Here is a 20,478-nt window from a genome sequence, read left to right as displayed (position 1 = left end):
CTCTCTCTCACACACACACACACACACACACACACACACACACACACAACTGCTCTTGATTTTCCCTCGATCACGTGCACCTCCTGAAAATGAGAAGACCAACAATTAGGTGTTAAGTTGAGAGCATAATTGTATGGTCTCTGGTCTCAACGTAACACCTTAATTGCTGGTCTCCTCATTGCTCTGCTGTGTGGGAGCTTTAACGACAGCCAGGCCCATTTCGTTTTCCGTTCATCATGTTTATACACGGTATCATATAAGGAGAAGCGGCCCATCCTTGAGATGGAGGAACAGAGTGCAGCTAGTGTCTGCGATGGACTATACCCCCCTGGTATGCCCCCATTTCCTTGGTTCCTCTAAATTATTGAGATTGCTCTTCTGTGCGTGCAGACAGTGCAGACACACTGTGTGCATGATGCACTTGACTGGAGAGACCTCCATTCCTCAATCTAGCCCAGCAGCAACATCATGCTCCTGAGACTCAAGCTAATGTGCCAACAACCTCCTTCTGTTAGCTTGATCAACCTTCATGCAGTGGAAAGCAAGAGTGAGGCCTGTCCTCCATGATCTCCAGGCATCACTTGCAGTTGACTGATTCATCCTCCACACCCTGATTGAGTTCACTGCTGACCTGAACATCGCTCTGGGCTCAGAGACAGATGGTCCGTCTAGCTCAGCCAGGACACTGTGGCAAATGTGATAGAAGACGAGTGAAATGATTTGCTGGTTGAAGATTGGATTTTGATCAGAACATTTCTACATTAGTCAATATACTGTAAATACATCTGAGGCATCATCTGTCCCATCCCTAAATTAATCTCACATTGCATGGGTGCGTGCGTCTGGGTAGTGTAGAGAGGTACAAGCACTCATCTATGGAGACCCGGGTTCAATTCCCAGCAGCGGTACCTCCGGCTTGGCCAGACGCTCCTACAGACACAATTGGCCGTGTCTGTGGGTGGGAAGCCGGTGAGGCATGTGTCCTGGTCGCCGCACTAGCGCCTCCTCTGGCCGCTCAGGGCGACTGTTGGGGGGGGGGAGGGGAACGACCACGCCACACACCACATCCTGCCTGTGAAACTCCTCGCTGTCGGGTGAAAAAGAAGTGGCTGGCGACTGCACATGTATCGGAGGAAGCATGTACGGCTCTTCTGGGGGAATTGGCCAAGTACAATTGGGGAGAAAGTGGGAAAGAAAAAACAGAGAAGAAAAGACAACCATTGTATGAAATCGCTAAAGGGAGATAATCTGGTCCTTATCTCTCATTTAAGAGGCTTTTAACGACAGAGCAATACCACGGGATATAAAGAATTTAATCTCTTTTAAAAGACAAGTCTACAATCTTTAATTCAAGAGACCAATGACAGCGCTGCATTCATATGAACTCAAACACAGCTTTAGATCTCACGAGGTATTTCCATGAGAATTGTTGAACTGCTTAATAATAACATGAGTCCATGACTGTAAGCATCTCCTGCACTTTAAATGAGGTCAGTTGAAGGCCCTGATAACTGTACAAGTCAAGGACGCCATCTACTGGTCAATAGACGTTATGATTTCTCCAGCCGCTCTGTCTTGACACAGCAGACTGGTCCCACACTCATCTAGGTGTATTCTTATTGGGGTGAAAATGTGTGGTGGGAGTGGTGATGGTGCCATAAAGCTGAATCAAATCAGATTTGAACAGCAACGATTCACATTGTGAATCATTAAATACAGCAATTAATCAAACTTTTCCAAGGGCATTCTCGCTCTCGCTCTCGCTCTCTCTCTCTCTCTCTCTCTCTCTCTCTCTCTCTCTCTCTCTCTCTCTCTCTCTCGATGACACAGAGGCTTCATCAGCAGATAAAAATCAAATCCTGTTGCCGTTTTTCATCTGGATTGATTTTGATGTGTAACTACTTTTTTATTTCTTATTTCCGTTTCTGAAAAGAAATTTTTTATTTAAAAAAAAATCAAAACATGGACCATGAGGCTGATTAGGCTACTTTCGCAATGTAGTCAAATCAAAAAATCTTAAGATCTGGTGCTGTTGATGATAATAAGAGCTCGGGGAAATGTTCGGCCCCCGGGCCCCTAGCTTTCTGACTGTGGCCCCCTGAAGATATAGTTGAAAAGCCCTAATTGTTTGCCAATAACTGAAAACAATGAAAGAGATAAATAAGTGAGTTAAGAGAAAGGTTATATTAGGGTGTTTCATGGTAGGAGAACTCGTTATATTAATATTATATATATATATATATATATATATATATATATATATATATATATATATATATATATATATATATATATATATATATATATATATATATATATATATTGTTGTATTGTCTGATTGGTATGGCTCTAAACTATAATGTTGCTCTTACCACAGTCATCAAGCTTGATGGTGAGATTGATGGTTGCACTGCACTGCGTCTCCACACTTATTAAGCCACCTCAGTCTTGTCTGTATTTAACAACTATAGGACCTATCAGCACTTAGGGTGCATCAAACAACAACGTCATGTAGTATTTTTCATGGTGGAGGAGTTACCGCATGAGCTCACACCTCTTATACTGTAGCTTCAAATGTGATTGATTCTTATATTATAGGCAGAATTATAGGCTATAATCCACCCTCACATCAGAAATATTACAAAAATCCACATTAATGCATTAATCGAAACTTGATTCGATTTCTAATTGGACGGTAAAAAAAACTATTTTTTATCACTTCCCTTGGACCCCACATTAATCTCACTGTGTCTTTTTGAGACATTATTTAAGCCATTGTTTGACTGGGACATTAAAGGAACACTCCGCCCATTTTCAACCAGCTTTGTATCATTAGAACATCAGTAGTATATCAGCAAACTGTAAACTGTTTTGAAGTCTGTCATTTAATTTGACAGTTATTGAGTGTTCAAGTGTGGACCAGTGACATCACTGGTCCACACTAACTCAAATTAATAACTCATTAACTCAAATCAACTCTCAATAACTGTCAAACTAGATGACGGTTTTGAAGTAATTCATCTAGTTTGACAGTTATTGAGAGTTGATTTGAGTTCATGAGTTATTAATTTGAGTTAGTGTGGACCAGTGATGTCACTGGTCCACACTTTAACACTCAATAACTGTCAAATTAAATGACAGACTTCAAAACAGTTTACAGTTTTCTGATATACTACTGATGTTCTAATGATACAAAGCTGGTTGAAAATGGGCAGAGTGTTCCTTTAAGGAGCAGTTGTCTCCAACATACATTATCTACATTGTATACACCCTCCTGTGCACTGAGATGCATCTCTGGCCCACTATCACTCCCTGTTCTGAGGCCAATGCTTTACCCCTCAACAATTGATTGATCGTCCAGCAGTCCATTATGGTGTGCCGAGTCATCAGTTGTGAACTATTATACGCTGCTCATCGTCTGTCAGCACGTTTCATCTCTCCCCTCTCTCACGCACTATATTAGCTATACAGATACATTTACAGAAGCTCAACTCCGACCTGTGCAGAGTAGATTATTTGAATTTGAAACTCACCTACACCTATGCATTACTAGTACAATGTGATCAATTAAGTAGCGTTTGCAGGCGGTGAGCGGTGCTATTGTCTTTGTGCTCTGGAGTCCATCTGAGTGACTGACTGTGTCTAGCTCTGACCCGGGCAGACACAAGGCAGCGCCACAACTGGGCTGGGCCGGGGCTCCTTCGTGGCTCTAAGTGCTGTTCATATTCCAGCCATCAGCGGATGTGGATCAATGCTTGGTTTACAGCTTTACATCCTTGGCAAATAAGGGAATGCTTAGACTGTCAATCAGAGACTCTTAGGAAAGAAACTCCTCCGGTAACCTCCCACACACACACACACACACACACACACAGAGAGAGTGGGTGGGGTGGTGGGGGTGGAGCCCCTGAGGTGATGGAGTTGAGAGTGAGAGATCCTAAGGCTGAACATCCCGGGACGTGACGGAGTGGGGATGCGACCTGTACCAGAGATGGACCCACTGGGACTAGCTTTGGATCATTTTGGGGGATTAAGACTCTACCTCTATGAATGTGGTACTTCTTTGCAAGAACACACGGTGGACTTTTTGGACCTATTTTCTTCTATCTGTTAGCTGTTTTCTAAAGGGTTAGTTAAGTGTTTTGAGTCAGAGGTTAAGTTAAGTGAAGCATGAATATATTTGCTGATGCTTGTATAAACAGCTGAGTGGGGGTGGAGGAGGAGGAGAGGGCTGAGGATGCAATGTAAGATTGGCAGCAGTTGGTGTTGATGGGTACAGGTTGCTCTATCAGATCCAGGATCAGTTTAGGTTGGGTTAGCCTACACACATCAGAGAAGCATCTTAGGTCAACTACATCACCAAAGCCTTTTTTTTAAACGGAAGTAGAAAAGGGTCTGTTGCAGAGCCAGTCTAATGAGACCACGATCATGGGTCTGGACGGCATGGAAGTGTTTGCCGTGGCTGTCGTCATTAGCCTGTTTGTAGTCGTGCTCAAACAGTTTGGTATCTGGGAGCCCTTGTCCATGGAAGGTAAGACATGAGAGTGAGATCGGGAACATGCACGTCACCAGTGTGTTTGCAGGAGGTTCAAAGCATGTCTGCACGTCACCAGTGTGTTTGCAGGAGGTTCAGAGCATGTCTTTTCTATGGAGGATTCCTGCTTACTGCGGTTAATATAACATGGCTAGGTACAATTGAAGTCATATGTTATGAAGACCAGACTGTATAGAAAATGAATAGTCTAAAGAAATGGTCGTGTGTAGATTTATTTTAACTGTGTGTTTGAATTTGTTTTCTCCTTCTCATTTCTTCAACACCCTTCCTGACTCTCGTCAAACCATCTTGTCTGTGTTTTGCTCTTGTAAAGATGGTGAGTATAAACCTAGTTTAATTTTGTTTCAGCCATTTCTGCATACCTGCTCCCACCTGTGTTGTGTTGTATTGAACTGGCTTTGTCTTGATTGTCCTGGTGATTCTATCTTTATTTAAATGTGCTTTGATAATAAATAAATAAAGTAACTCAATTTGTAACTTGTTACTTGACAAAGTAACTGGTAAAATATTGCTGAAATCCCATTGCTAATAAGTTATATTACTGAGTTACTGGTAAAAGTAATATATTGCATGTAATATGTTACTTTTGTAATGAGTTACCCCCAACACTGTTAACACAACACACTCCGCAGTCCCACTTGCTTTCATCCATCAATAACTATCTATTTGTGTCCTTCTATAATCACCCGCATTTCTTTACAACACTATGGCCCTGATTTACGAAAGCTGCAAAAACTTTTAGCATGTGCAAAACCAATGACATAACCTCTGATTGGTCAAGAAAATTGACTTGCACCTATCACAACCCCTAGTGCCCGCTTTGAACATTGCAAAGGTTTCTGTGGCCACTAAAGGTTTTTGGTAAATCTGGCCATGTCTCTCCAAGCTGCAACTTCCACTTGTTCATAATTTTTACCACTCCAAATCACATTATTCTTCCCATCTATTTCATTCTTAACCTCTTTCACCTCCTTTTCTCTCTCACTAACACCCTTCTCTGTCTTTTTCAAACTGTTTTGTTCCTGTTAAGATGGTGAGCATTTTTTTGTTAAATCCCCTATATGTGCAGTTTAGTTTCATTTCAGTGCACCCACTATATGTTTTCCCGTCTATTTCATTTTCTTTCTTTCTTTCTTTCTTTCTTTCTTTCTTTCTTTCTTTCTTTCTTTCTTTCTTTCTTTCTTTCTTTCTTTCTTTCTTTCTTTCTTTCTTTCTTTCTTTCTTTCTTTCTTACGGTTCTTCCCTTCCCTATCCCCCTCTTGTCCTCCTCCCTCCTCCCTGGCTCCCTCTGTTCCCGCCTGCCCCCCTCCTCTGTTCCTCTGTAACAGACAGTTGTGACACTGAACTGGAGCTGTCCATGGTGCGCCACCAGCCCGAAGGCCTGGAACAGCTCCAAGCCCAGACCAAGTTCACCAGGAAGGAGCTCCAGTCTCTTTATAGAGGCTTCAAAAATGTATGATGCCCGCTGCTCTGTCCAATTAACCTCTCCACTGGTTTTGATTGGACAGAGTGAAAGGAATTTGTCTGGTTTCACAGCCAATTTTCCACTGTTAATAAGCATTGATTGGACTTCAATATATTGCTATATAAACACTGGCATGTGTGACATAATTTGGAAGAAGCATTGTTTTATTACTACCTCCGCCAAGGAGGTTCTTTTTTCGGTGCTGTTTGTCTGTTTAGGCTAAACCCTAAACTTTAGGGTTTATTAGACCATGCTCAGACTAGGAGGCCAAATCTGATTTGTGAACTTTAATGACCTATTAAATTATTCTATCCAGATTCGTTTCATGAGTCTGGACGCTCCAAGTCTGATTTGTGTCACTTGTCCCAAACCACATGGAGGTCTGGACACACAGATCCGACTTGAACACTTGCCCAAATCAGATTTGTGGCAGTGCGGACACACTCCCAAATCAGATTTGAGAAACCAATCAAGATAATGATGATTAACTCAAGTATTAGGTTGAATCGCTGCTGTCCGCAATACTACATACTATAAATGAGTCTGTGCCACTTCACAGCCCGTGCTGCTGGTTTGAGGGCGGGTCTAAGGGTCCAAATTTAATGAATGACAGGTCGTACTACCAATAGGAGTGTGGTTCATTTTCAAAAGTCAACAGGTTTGGAGAGGTGCCCCAGAGCAGACCCAGAGAGCTCTGCAGCATGCAGTAACGTAGTGTATCAGTGTAAGAACTCTCATGGCTCTGGCATTAAGACTATAGGGTGTTTAGTGACTGTAACATTAAACTGCTTGTAAATACAAAGAAGATACATAATACAGTAAGTCACTATTTTGACAAAGACTACACTGCTCTACATCACAAAGGAAAATCTAATTTGAGCATGTTGGCAACTTCACAAATCTTTGTAAATTGTTTTGATTTTCCTTTCGACAGGAATGTCCCAGTGGGCTGGTGGACGAAGAGACTTTCAAGACCATCTACTCACAGTTCTTCCCTCAAGGAGGTAGAGTATGTGACTGACAGCACCAAGTCTGATTATTACTCTATATAAACATATGGAGGTAGAGTATGTGACTGACAGCACCAAGTCTGATTATTACTCTATATAAACATATGGAGGTAGAGTATGTGACTGACAGCACCAAGTCTGATTATTACTCTATATAAACATATGGAGGTAGAGTATGTGACTGACAGCATCAAGTCTGATTATTACTCTATATAAACATATGGAGGTAGAGTATGTGACTGACAGCACCAAGTCTGATTATTACTCTATATAAACATATGGAGGTAGAGTATGTGACTGACAGCACCAAGTCTGATTATTACTCTATATAAACATATGGAGGTAGAGTATGTGACTGACAGCACCAAGTCTGATTATTACTCTATATAAACATATGGAGGTAGAGTATGTGACTGACAGCACCAAGTCTGATTATTACTCTATATAAACATATGGAGGTAGAGTATGTAACTGACAGCACCAAGTCTGATTATTACTCTATATAAACATATGGAGGTAGAGTATGTGACTGACAGCACCAAGTCTGATTATTACTCTATATAAACATATGGAGGTAGAGTATGTGACTGACAGCACCAAGTCTGATTATTACTCTATATAAACATATGGAGGTAGAGTATGTGACTGACAGCACCAAGTCTGATTATTACTCTATATAAACATATGGAGGTAGAGTATGTGACTGACAGCACCAAGTCTGATTATTACTCTATATAAACATATGGAGGTAGAGTATGTGACTGACAGCACCAAGTCTGATTATTACTCTATATAAACATATGGAGGTAGAGTATGTGACTGACAGCACCAAGTCTGATTATTACTCTATATAAACATATGGAGGTAGAGTATGTGACTGACAGCACCAAGTCTGATTATTACTCTATATAAACATATGGAGGTAGAGTATGTGACTGACAGCACCAAGTCTGATTATTACTCTATATAAACATATGGAGGTAGAGTATGTAACTGACAGCACCAAGTCTGATTATTACTCTATATAAACATATGGAGGTAGAGTATGTGACTGACAGCATCAAGTCTGATTATTACTCTATATAAACATATGGAGGTAGAGTATGTGACTGACAGCACCAAGTCTGATTATTACTCTATATAAACATATGGAGGTAGAGTATGTGACTGACAGCACCAAGTCTGATTATTACTCTATATAAACATATGGAGGTAGAGTATGTGACTGACAGCACCAAGTCTGATTATTACTCTATATAAACATATGGAGGTAGAGTATGTGACTGACAGCACCAAGTCTGATTATTACTCTATATAAACATGGAGGTAGAGTATGTAACTGACAGCATCAAGTCTGATTATTACTCTATATAAACATATTCAATTAATACATTTCAGATCTGTCAACTAGAAATTACTTGTATATCTGCCGGCAAAGCACCCTCATCAGTCAAGTTGATTTCAAAAACAAATTGATTTGTCTATCACCCAGGAGAGGTGGAAGACAAAACCCAAGCTAATCACGACCCACAATAAAACCAGTATAAATAGTTTTAAATAGGTATATAGCAAATCAACCAAAGTCAATTCCTATTTAGATCCAACCCTGTACATCCGTTATTTGTTTCAGATGCCACCACTTATGCGCATTTCTTGTTCAACGCATTTGACATGGACAGAAATGGCTCGATCCGGTTTGAGGTAAGCCAACCAAGGTGCAGATATAGCACAATGTACAATGACATGATGACAATGTTCTCCAAAGTGATGCTCCTCTAAGCTCCTGCAGTCATTTACCAGGGCTGTCAGGGATTTAGTTTTTAAATATAAATGGCATTCCTTTAATAATGAATGCTAGTAATAAATGTCACAATGATGTTTCCAGGACTTTGTGATAGGACTGTCTCTGCTGCTGAGAGGATCTGTCACAGAGAAACTGCGATGGGCCTTCAACCTATACGATATCAACAAGGACGGCTACATTACTAAAGAGGTGCGCGCAGACAATTCACATTTTTGAGAATGTGAGACAATATATCAAGAAACATTTGTTGAATGAATGAATGAATGAGCTTTATTTGTCATTGTCACAAAACAAGTTTTAAGAACAACGAAATTGAAGCAATCCCCTATGTGCGTTTAGACAAGACAATAAGTTAGGTAATAAAGATAATGGTATAAAAGTAACGAGGTAATAAAGGGTAAAAGTGTCTAGTGTATCACAGTATGAGGTAATAAAATAAAAAATAAAAGTAAAAAGTGTAAAAAGTGTCTAGTGCAGGGGTGCCCAATACGTCGGTCGATCGCGAAGGTAGTGTGGTCGATCGCATGGCATTGAGGGAGAGATTTTTTTTTTTTTTTTTTTTTTTTTTTACTGTTTTTCCACTGTTTCCACTGTTTTTCCACTGTTTCCACTGTTTTTCCACTGTTCCACTGTTTTCCACTGTATACTCAGTGTGTATATATATATAAATAAATATGTTTGGTAGATCACTTTGACTTGGTCATTTTAAAAGTAGCTCCCAAGCTGAAAAAGTGTGGGCACCCCTGGTCTAGTGTCAGGTTTGTTCTGTGTACACTCTATATACATTCCACTTACATTCCCCTTAGCATCTTGCACAGTCCTATATACAGTACGTTAAGCATCGACATTGAACTTGGTTCTGTGTGTGCATTCTTGAACATTCTCTATGTACATATTCTTATTATTATTATGTATATTTTATATATATATATATATATATATATATATATATATATATATATATATATATATATATATATATATATATATATATATATATATATATATATATAATCTAATATATAATCTATATCTAATATATATAATCTAATATATATATATAATCTAATAATATAATATTTATATATATATATATTCTATACATATATGATTGCGATGTCGTTATCTCTGTGTGTGGACGCATCTCTCTCTCTCTCTCTGCTTTCTTACAGGAGATGATGGCTATAATGACGTCCATTTACGACATGATGGGCAGGTATACCTCACCCAGTGTACGAGACGATGACCCCTTTCAGCATGTGGAGAAGTTCTTCCAGGTAGGCCTATATGTCCCTTCTGCACCCACCAAACTACACACGCCAACCCCTCAGGTGTCTCAATATGTTGAATTGCCTACAACTACAGAGTCTCCATATGATTTGGTCTAACAAATTTCTATTGACCTTTTTCAGAAGATGGATCGGAACAGAGATGGAGTGGTGACTATTGATGAATTCATAGAAACTTGTCAGAAGGTAAACACCTAAAACATGTTATCAATTAATTTGATTTCACAATTTCATTGCGAGAGCCAACCACTTCAAACCAATCATATACCTTGGAAATGGGGAGAGAGAGAGAGAGAGAGAGAGAGAGAGAGAGAGAGAGAGAGAGAGAGAGAGAGAGAGGCAGTGAACCCTAACCAATCACCTTGGAAATGGGGGGGTATTGTGATTTTGCTGTTGAACATTCTGACATTTTAAGGTGTAAAAATGGCAGGGAAATGTAAAAGTGAGCGCACAATATGAAGACTAACACAGGACGTTTTTAGAAGATTGTGAGGATTTTATATGTTTATGTTGAATGCAACGGCAAGCCATTCTGCCTGGTATGAATCAGAATCAGAATCAGAATCACTTTTATTGCCACAGTATGCAAGTTACATACGAGGAATTTGTCTTGCCAGACATCATTAGCACATTTCAAGGTTTTAAATATAGCGCCAATTCAGCTCACTCTCACATCGAGCAGAAAATTAAACACCTTGAAAAGTCAAGCAGAAAAAACAGACTCAGGTGTTCAGAGAATTCGCCAAGTTCTCACAGACAGTGATGCTGGCATCATATCAAGTGGCATGGTGCAGTGCCCGTGATAATGAGCCAGGTTAGGGTTATGGTTATGGTTATGGTTAGGGTTATGGTTTGGGGTTAAATAGGTTAAAATGTAGACTGTGAACACACCAGGACGTGAACTGCAGTCTCTGTCAGGAGAGGTGAGTGTTTAGTACGAACTCGTGTGGCTCTTTGCAGTACTACAGCCATTTTTGTGGCTCTTACTGTCTGACTGGTTGGCTACCCCTGCTTTACACCCTGCAGTGACTATGATGAACCAATCACAGCCATGCACATGCAGTATGCAAATCTCTGTAACGTATTGAAGCAACACTTGTCCATGGTCAGAGTTATGTCTGAAAATAATCATACGTATTCTTTTTTTCTCTCTCAACAGGATGAAAATATAATGTCCTCGATGCAGCTTTTTGAGAATGTCATCTAGGGCCAAACAGGGACTGTTTCCAGTGCTTCCAGTTACAAGCTTCTTGGCCAAATATAATTTCCATATTCATCCTGAAACACAGAGATGAACAGCGGACAAGGATCTTCTGGTTCTATTTGAGCAGTTTGAAAACAAAGTGGAAACACTTATTTTACAGGAAACGTGTTCTATGCAGAGAAATATGCAGAATTCATCAAATCACTTGAATGGAAATCCTTCTTTGCATGACCGTTTTCTTTTGCACACATCAATTAGAACACAAACAAACTAATGGCTCATTTGTCACTGCCAGATGAGCAAGTATGTATGTTTGCCTGACACTTATAAGCATGTGCAGTCTGTAAACCACATACAATTATGGATTTTGTTGTAAATCACTTAAAAAAGGGGGGATTGCTGCGATGATAATTTCTTACTGTATTATACTGTAAAGAAAACAAGTATGTTTCTGTAAAGGTGATACCCAGTCACATTTGTGGTGTTGAACGTCTCACCTAATGTAAATTACTTATTTGATAGTGACCTACTAAAATAAATGTTTACCTACACACAGTTATGCTTGTTTGCAACTTCTCTGGATTATATTAAGGTGCACAAAGACGGCAATAAATACTATTCTGTTCCTGATTTACCCAGAGGGATCAATAGCAAACGTTTGATCTGATCTTAAAATAAATATGTCTTATTTTGTGTGCCCAAAGATGATGTAATTTGCTAGATTTTTTTTAATCCCACACATCCTATGTGTCTTTATTTTCACTGGGAGAGCGCACACGGTTGGGGTCTGTGGACGTCAATCTCAAATGATCTCCAAGAAGAATAAAATGAGAGTGAAACTTGCACAGAATTTGAATATGATATCTGAGCCTTTTTTGTGTGCAAATAACTGGAGATTTACATTTATATTCCAGTGGGTCCTTTTATGAATTTTCCATGGTGGTCCATTTATAAAATAACTGTCTACACCTACTATTTTTGTTTATAACTCAATAGTCTCGCTGGCCAGCCTCCCCTCCCTGAGGCTGGCCAGCGAGACTAATAAGTCAATGACATCAGTGCAAGCATAAATGTGTCAATAACTCCTGTTCAGTATTATGTCTTACTTTGTGTGAAGTAAGCCGTAGTCGAGAGCCCTGTCGGAGAGACTACAGTATTCAGAATGTGGCCTTACTACAATTTAGCATGTGTCTCAAATGAAAAGTAGGTGGACACACAGGGGCAATTAACCAAAATTAATTTGGAAAGCAAATTCCAGTTGTTGTAGATCTATGTGAATATGTGTGTTAATGTAATTCCTCTTGTGAAAAAGAAGAAACCACACACTCTGGATGCACACGTTTAAAATGTAATGGACAATGTTTCGGCCTGGTGCCCTTTGCCATGTCATATCAAACAGCGGCCACCAGGCTGAAAACGTTGTCCATTAAATTTTAAACGTCTTTGCATCTAAGAGTCTGAGTGTGTGGTTTCTTCTTTTTCGTGGGATTTACCGGCAGCACCTCACTGAGACTCCACTTTGATCATGTCATTCTTCTTGACCATTTACTATTATTGGCTTTATCACTGCATGGTGTTGTGCTCAGGAGTGAACTTCAAAATGAAGCAATACTTCTCAACATTTATGGGCTAAATGTGTGGAATGTATTCTTCCATCAGTAGGCCTATAAACTGATTTGGAATACTGTATAACCTAGTGATTCAGTAGGTTAGGTGCACTTGGAAATCTCTGCGGTTTCCGTATCTGCTTGAAAAGTGATGGAGGGAATATCACGAAGAAATTGTGATCTGTAGTTTTTAAACCTGATATTTGTAAGAAGAAGAGGATTCTTGTAGTCATTATTGCACAACTGTAGGCTAAATAACTTTTCATTCTCAGTATTCTCCACAGTTCAGTTTTGTTGTCTTGGGTGACACCTATGGCGAGCGACGAGTGGTAATTGCAGGTGAGATCCATGGTGGCTCAGTGGTTAGCGCTGTTGCCTCACAGCAAGAAGGTCCCGGGTTCGAACCCCGGTCCGTCCCAGGTCCTTTCTGTGTGGAGTTTGCATGTTCTCCCCATGTTCGTGTGGGTTTTCTCCGGGTGCTCCGGTTTCCTCCCACCATCAAAGACTAGCCTGGGTGAACCCAGCCTCCACGTGACCTGCTCTCAGACCTGTTCTCAGTCACTACAGTGACTGGGAACTCTGAGAGCAGATCACGTGGGGGCTGGCTTTACCTAGGCTAATCAAAGACATGTTAGGGTTAATACTCCTGCCGGTGCACCTGACCAAGGCACTGGCAAAAGAACTGGAGTTGGTCCCCGGGCGCTGCACTATGGCTGCCCACTGCTCCTAGTTCTAGGAAGGTTCCTAGTAGAGGATGGGTCAAATGCAGAGGATGAATTTCCCCATGGGGATAAATAAAGGATAACTTAACTTCACTTAACTGTTCGGCCATAGCTACCACCCATAATGCTAACAGAGACCGGAATAAGGTAGCTTGTTATCCTACTTTGCACGAGTTGTCGGGGGACCCTGTGCCAAGTTAATGCTGCAATACTGAAAATGCAAAGGCTTCCATCACCATTGGGTTAACTCCATATCAATCAGATGTATAGATAGGAACATAACAGATATTTATTTAGGCCTACATGAAAATATTTGAGATTATAACTTTAAGAATAACAATTAAATGATTATATATTAGCTTTTGATCACATCTATACACATCTATCATTTATTTTCATGTTCCTGGGGGGGGGGGGGGCTTAAAAGAATTACAGACCTATATGGTGGAGAGTTGGCAAAGACCTATGGAAAATAACAAGACAATGCAGAAAGCACTTTCTGACAATAACAGTCAGCCATTGCATTTGCTGCTGAATAATAGGAGTCTCCCATCTGTGTGTGTGAAATACAAACATCAGCAAAATCATTCAGCTATACTGTACTATTGATCTGGAACCAATGGCAGAGGGGGCTTTGTTTTGGGGAGGAGCTGTGCTGGGCTGGTTCCCATGGCTGGTTCACTGGGTGCTGGTAAGGAACCAACATGCTGTGCTGCTGAGCTGGAGGTGACATGGTGTGGAAAAAGACAGTTACTCCACAGGCTCTTCTCGGTGTCAGAAAGGTAAAAGATTTTAAAAATATTTATATTACATTTATCTATTATTATTCTTATAAAAAAGTTATTAATTGTAAGAAAGAATTTCTATGAGATGTGTCCTGTATGATTTAAGACGTATAAATGATCTATTTCCAAATTCACTGCAATATCCTATATGTGTAATTGCATTTCCAACACATTTTGATGGTATGTTTGTCCATTGTTTTGAAGTGGCCAGTAAATGTGTAACAAATGCACTATGACAGGGCAGGATAAGCATTGCACACAAAATGCCTGGCTAATCCTAGTGTTGGCAGAGCATGGGGATAGTTCTAGACAGTTTGTTTTGTTACCGCTGGTGAGCATGTGACTTTTGATGTGGGCTGTATCAAAAGACTTAAAGGAACACTCCGCCCATTTTCAACCAGCTTTGTATCATTAGAACATCAGTAGTATATCAGAAAACTGTAAACGGTTTTGAAGTCTGTCATTTAATTTGACAGTTATTGAGTGTTAAAGTGTGGACCAGTGATGTCACTGGTCCACACTTTAAGCTTTAAGCTGGTTGAAAATGGGCGGAGTGTTCCTTTAATGAATGACAGACAACTGATGCTGAGGTGCTGTTGTTCCCTTCATCAACAACAACAACAACAACAAACAACTAATAAACATTAAACTAGAGTGGAAAAAGTCCAATATTAAGTTTGGTAACTCAAGCAATAAACATTTAGGATATTCACCCTCACCATTGCCCTAATAGATTTGTTTTTGCAGGACACAAATCTGCAGTTATGATTGGCCGGCAGAAGCTTCTCATCCTGTGGGTGTGGCTGTTGCTAATGGCAACGCTGTGCCCGGGTGCACAGGGCAAGAGCGGAGGTTTCTTCCGGGGCAAAGGAAAGAAGGACAAGGAGGACAAGGAGGACAAGGATCACAAGGATCACAAAGCGCCCGCGTCCAAGGGGGGTGGTGGTGGCCTCTCCAAGCAGGGCCTGAAGCTGGCAGGAGCGGCAGCAGCAGCCGGCGCCCTGGGCCTGGGGGGCGCTGCCAGCAGGTTCGGCCTCGGTAAGCCGAAGCATGGCTATCACCACGGGCACGGCCAGAAGACACATTCGTCCTCGCAGCAAGATCAACGACTTCACAACCACCAGTCTCCTCACTGGCGACCGAAGAACGCAGCGGCCCACGCTCCCACGAGTAACATCTTCCTCACACTTGGACCTGCGGTGCTCTTCTCCGTCGTAGCCTTTATAAGGGTTTAGTTGAACCTGTTACCCCTTGAATAACAAGTAAGGAGAGAGGGAGAGGCCAATACATCCATGTTATTGAATCCTGTGTGTCAGTGGCATGGATCGGCCATGACAGTCAGCAATAATAATTTAAAAAATCATCTTAAAGAGGAGGCTGAAACTATCAAAAACAGAGACTGTTGTACACTTGGACCTGCAGTGATTTCCTTCATCGTAACCTGTCCTGGACAAGGGACATTTGGTTTAACCTTTTACCACTTTAATAACAAGTGAAGAGAGATGAAGAGCCCAAGAAATTAATTGTTTTTCAAAATAAAAGTGAATTTAAATGAAATGATTGTTCTTCTTGTAGTCCTTTATTGTTTGTTTGGACTAATAGGACAATGATGATTGTGTTGATCCTCCTAACTAAATATGAATAAGTTTGGGGTCCCCTGCTGGAATTGCTTCCTCCGTGACCCCACCTCGGATAGGCGTTGATGATGGATGACTGCATGTTGTGTCATGTGGCAGAGGAAACTCCAGAAAGACACAACATGGAGAGTCCATGACAGCAATAACAAAGAAGATAATATTAACAGAGAGGAGGCTGCTGGCAGGTTGGGAATTTCACGGACACCATATGGTAGCTGTGCCCTGCTACCCACCTGTTTAAAAGCATCAGTGCTCTCAGTGTCAGGTAGCCTATATTATGCAACGATGTGTAATTGTCTCTTTTTAAAAACGCATCTAGAAAAATCGCCCTTCACATTGTCAATAGAGCAGCAGGGGCCTTTGTGCCCTGACATGTGGCCTTGTGTCCTAAAACATTTGTGACACCGAAGGCCAAATGCCCCTTGCCCCTAAAATGATGAAATGCCCACCCTGACTGCTAGCCTATATATACTGCAACTACAGTACTGTATCTGCTGAGGTTAGGCCTTTTCTGAGCAACAGATGTCTTTGAAAGGTGAATGTACAACTTTTGTATTTTAAGCCTGATGGTAGAATTTGAAAATTGATAACTTGGACTCAGTAACTTGGTGGCTCAGTGGTGAGTGCTGTTGCCTCACAGCAAGAAGGTCCCGGGTTCGAACCCCGGTCCATCCCAGGTCCTTTCTGTGTGGAGTTTGCATGTTCTCTCCGTGTTCGTGTGGGTTTTCTCTCCGGGTGCTCTGGTTTCCTCCCACCACCAAAAGACATGTATGTTAGGGTTAATACTCCTGTCAGTGGCCCCTGACCAAGGCACTGGCAAAAAGAACTGGAGTTGGTCCGCTGCACTGTGGCTGCCCACTGCTCCTAGTTCTAGGAAGGTTCCTAGTAGAGGATGGGTCAAATGCAGAGGATGAATTTCCCCATGGGGATAAATAAAGGATAACTTAACTTACTAACTAACTTAACTTAACTTTGGCGTCCCCCTTGAGTCACTGGAAGTGTTTGACATCACTGTCACAAAGATGACTCGCTGCTTGTCCCATGAATGATCCAAGGGGGGCGCTAGAAATGCAGGGAGGGGCCAGGACTGTTGTCAACAACAGGTGATGCTGCACACAGGTAGGCACTGGCTGTGCGAGTGGAGCATCTGTGTAGGCCAGTGGTTCTCACATTGCTTTCACATGAAGGACCCCTAAACTGACAAAGATTAGGCCACGGACCCCCATTTGATAGGATTTTGTCCCACGGTCCCCCCGATAATAAGATTGATGCTTTTAGATGTTTTATTACAGAAAGTGTATAAAACTCACCATGACCAAAATAGTCATTGTGTTACTTATGAATGGAATTATAGTTAAAATAAATTACCCCCCTTTTGGCTGGGGACCCCCTGCAACCCCCTCAAGGACCCCTGGGGGTCCAGGGACCCCCCATTTGAGAACCACTGGTGCAGGCTATTTGTTCGCCTATGAGCAAGTAGATCTGGAGCAGTCATCTTCCTGTTTTGATTGATGCTCCTCCTTTGTGCCTAAAGTCAGTCCTGCACATTTTGTGCCAAACAATATAAATAAACACATAAAAAAGCAACACATATACACAATTGTCTTTTTCTAAAGCCATTACACTGACTATGCTATCAAAATCAATTTGAAATTTAAGAGAATTACGGCCACATGAAAAAGTTAGTCTTTTTGACTTCTGAGATGATCTCGGAATACGGACTTTAAATTTCAAATGATAGCCTATTGAGGTAAATATTCAACACATAGGGGCTTTAAAGGAGATACTGAACAAGAAGAATAGGCTATATGATGATATTTATTTGTGTTCTAACATTATTTAGGCATGAAAAACATCGGTTGTTTGACTTTACAAACTAAACATCCATGACAAACCAGTTACTTGTTAGTTAATTGATATATGAGAATCACAAAAATGTTTACAATTATATGTCAGAACCAATAAATCTAGAAAGATGTCTACATTCCCAACAAAGCACAATGACACAGTCACAGAATATCCAATCTTAGAGAAATAAGTGCACTTTACAGATATTCTACAGCCTATTGTAGGGTTGGGCATCAAAATCCAATTACAAACTAAATCAATTTCTATTTGGATTGCAGGGGGAAGTACCAGAATCAAAATAATTAACAAGCAGATGATCTTCTGTCATTATGGACCATTACAGATGTATACTGCTTTTGTATGTTATAGACAAAAGTCAATCTCTATTAGTTTGTGTTCACACGTAAAGATACTTTGAAAGAGCTAAAGGTAATGAAGTCTAATATTTTTTGAACAAAAAATAAAAAGAGATAAAAAGAAAATGTAATTTTCTTTTATAAAATAATCAAAACTCCCATCAAAATGACCCTGAACAATCTACTGAAATGTGAAGTGGCAGGAAAATCTGAGTTCTTGAGTAGCTAATTATTTTATACTTAAATTATACAATAAAATAACCTAAAACAGAATTGTGTTAGAACTGTGATCAGTACCACATATGGCTCTTGAAATAATAAAAGTCCAATACCCAACCCTACCACATGGTGGAGTATGAAAATACATTTACTGATAGATCAAAATAACATAAAAGAGAAATGTAAGTAAGGGTCAACAAATTAAGAACAATTCAATAGCTGGAACATATTTACAATTTTCACAAGTGCATGGACAGTAATAAATTTTCTTTAAAAATAATCAATATATAGCCTAAACATGCAATGATTTCTTTATATCTGCAATCTAGAAACATTGCCACAACGCTACAGTTGTAAAGCTCTGTTGCAGGAAAGATACATTAAAATGCAAAAGGCTATAGAAGCTGAAAATAAGATGCGAGTGTAATCGAATGTATGGTCATGTTTAACAGCATACTACAATACAACCGTATACTGTCCAAATACTTTTAGCAGACTTAAACTGGATACAATGAATAAAACTGGCAGTCATTTTCTTTTCCCCCTTTAACTTTTTCCCATCTGGTTTTGCTGAAAATCCCTTGAAAATGACATTGACAGCTGCACTGTCTAACCTCATTAAAACAGTCATCCATTGTGTTCGGTGAACGATTGGAGCAAAACCAAAAAAGTTACAGTCACCGACTGTAATGGTCATACAAAGAGAACTCTTATCAATGTGAAGTAAACAAGCTCTGATATCATTATTACTGAGCCGATCAAGCACAGATAGCAGGAAGATGCAAGCAGACAGAGCAATTTACAATGCCACCAGAGAGACAGTCAGAAGACTCGGAACCAGTCAAGAAGATTTATTGTGGTCAAATGCACCAACAAACCGTTTCATTCATGAGATGTGATGGTGCCGCATCATGGGAAGATGCAGTAAGAGGGAGAGGCTGGGAGAAGCTGACCTCGAGCTCAAGACCGGACAGAAGGGCTGCAAAGCCAGAAAACCCCCCATGGGGAAGTTGCAGATGTGTCTCTCCTACACTGATTCACAAGAGCATTCAGCGGCTACAGTGAGCAGCCGTTAGTACAGAGGTTCTCAAATGTTTTCCAGCCAAGGACCCCTTACAAGATAGAAAATATACCGGGGACCCCCCTCATTCTGATTTGTGATTTTGGGCTAAGCTTAATTGTTTTCCACGGTAACGTGCTTGACTTTTAAATTGATAGGTCTGTTAGATTAGAATGTAATCCATGAACCATTTTAGATTTAAAGCATAAAATAATGTTGTTGAACGATGAAGCTTTTGCAACAACAAAAAGTCAACATTAAAGTCTTTCTGATTCTGATTCTGATTCTGATCTGATTCGGAAAAGTTTTTATTTTTATTTTCCTGAAAACTTTTCGCGGACCCCCTGGCAAAGTGCCACGGACCCCTGGGGGGTCCCCGGACCCCCATTTGAGAACCACTGCTTTAGTATACCATAGTGTAGCCATATAGCACGGGTGTCAACTCATGCAACTGTACCTCCTGCTGTAATGATCTGGTCATGCTTTATTTGCTTATGCGATGCAGCAAACTGTTTCACACCAGCTAGCATCCCCTCGAGCATGCTTGTAGGGACAGTGCGGTTTCTGAACTGCCGAGCGCCGGGCAATTTCAAGTCAGAAAGATCGGTTGAGGTTGAGAATGATTGGTTGAGACACTGAATGCTAAAGGTAAGTGGAGGTGTGTTAGTAGGCTGTACAGTATGTGTGATGTAACGTTACAGGAGAGATACACCACGGTAAAGACATTGTACATGCAGGTTGCTCTGGGATCCTATCATTTATGGTGGAAGCCTCAACTTGTTTGGGGTCTAATTCAATCAAATTGCTAGCTGTGCAGAACCCACATGAAATACTGACTCTCACGCACCCCCCTTTGCTCTGACATCCAAGCCAGGTTTGTACAGGTGGTGTTGAACAAAATAACAGAAACCATGTAG

The 20,478-nt window shown here is 40.7% G+C and overlaps 1 protein-coding gene across 2 annotated transcripts in view; it reads left to right on the top strand.

Annotated features, from left to right (window-relative positions):
* Positions 1–11,330, top strand: part of LOC310795594 (calsenilin-like) — a gene marked incomplete at both ends in the record, with an annotated part of 12,526 nt that extends 1,196 nt beyond the window's left edge. Inside the window, 8 exons of one of the 2 annotated variants that reach the window (XM_083657661.1) lie at positions 4,429–4,531; positions 5,884–6,008; positions 6,955–7,024; positions 8,661–8,731; positions 8,916–9,023; positions 10,007–10,111; positions 10,247–10,309; positions 11,283–11,330. In XM_083657661.1, coding sequence (XP_083513787.1) covers positions 4,429–4,531; positions 5,884–6,008; positions 6,955–7,024; positions 8,661–8,731; positions 8,916–9,023; positions 10,007–10,111; positions 10,247–10,309; positions 11,283–11,330 — 693 coding nt within the window. Of the gene's footprint in view, positions 1–4,428; positions 4,532–5,883; positions 6,009–6,954; positions 7,025–8,660; positions 8,732–8,915; positions 9,024–10,006; positions 10,112–10,246; positions 10,310–11,282 lie in introns of those variants that run through there. The other variant, XM_083657662.1, reaches the window with a different exon arrangement.
* Between the last annotated feature and the right edge of the window lie 9,148 nt (positions 11,331–20,478).

Source organism: Poromitra crassiceps (assembly GCF_964638095.1).
Source record: "Poromitra crassiceps genome assembly, chromosome: 21".
Classification (NCBI taxonomy): Eukaryota; Metazoa; Chordata; class Actinopteri; order Beryciformes; family Melamphaidae; genus Poromitra; species Poromitra crassiceps.
Note: the sequence above shows the minus strand (reverse complement) of the source record. Positions and strands in the feature narration are given on the sequence as shown.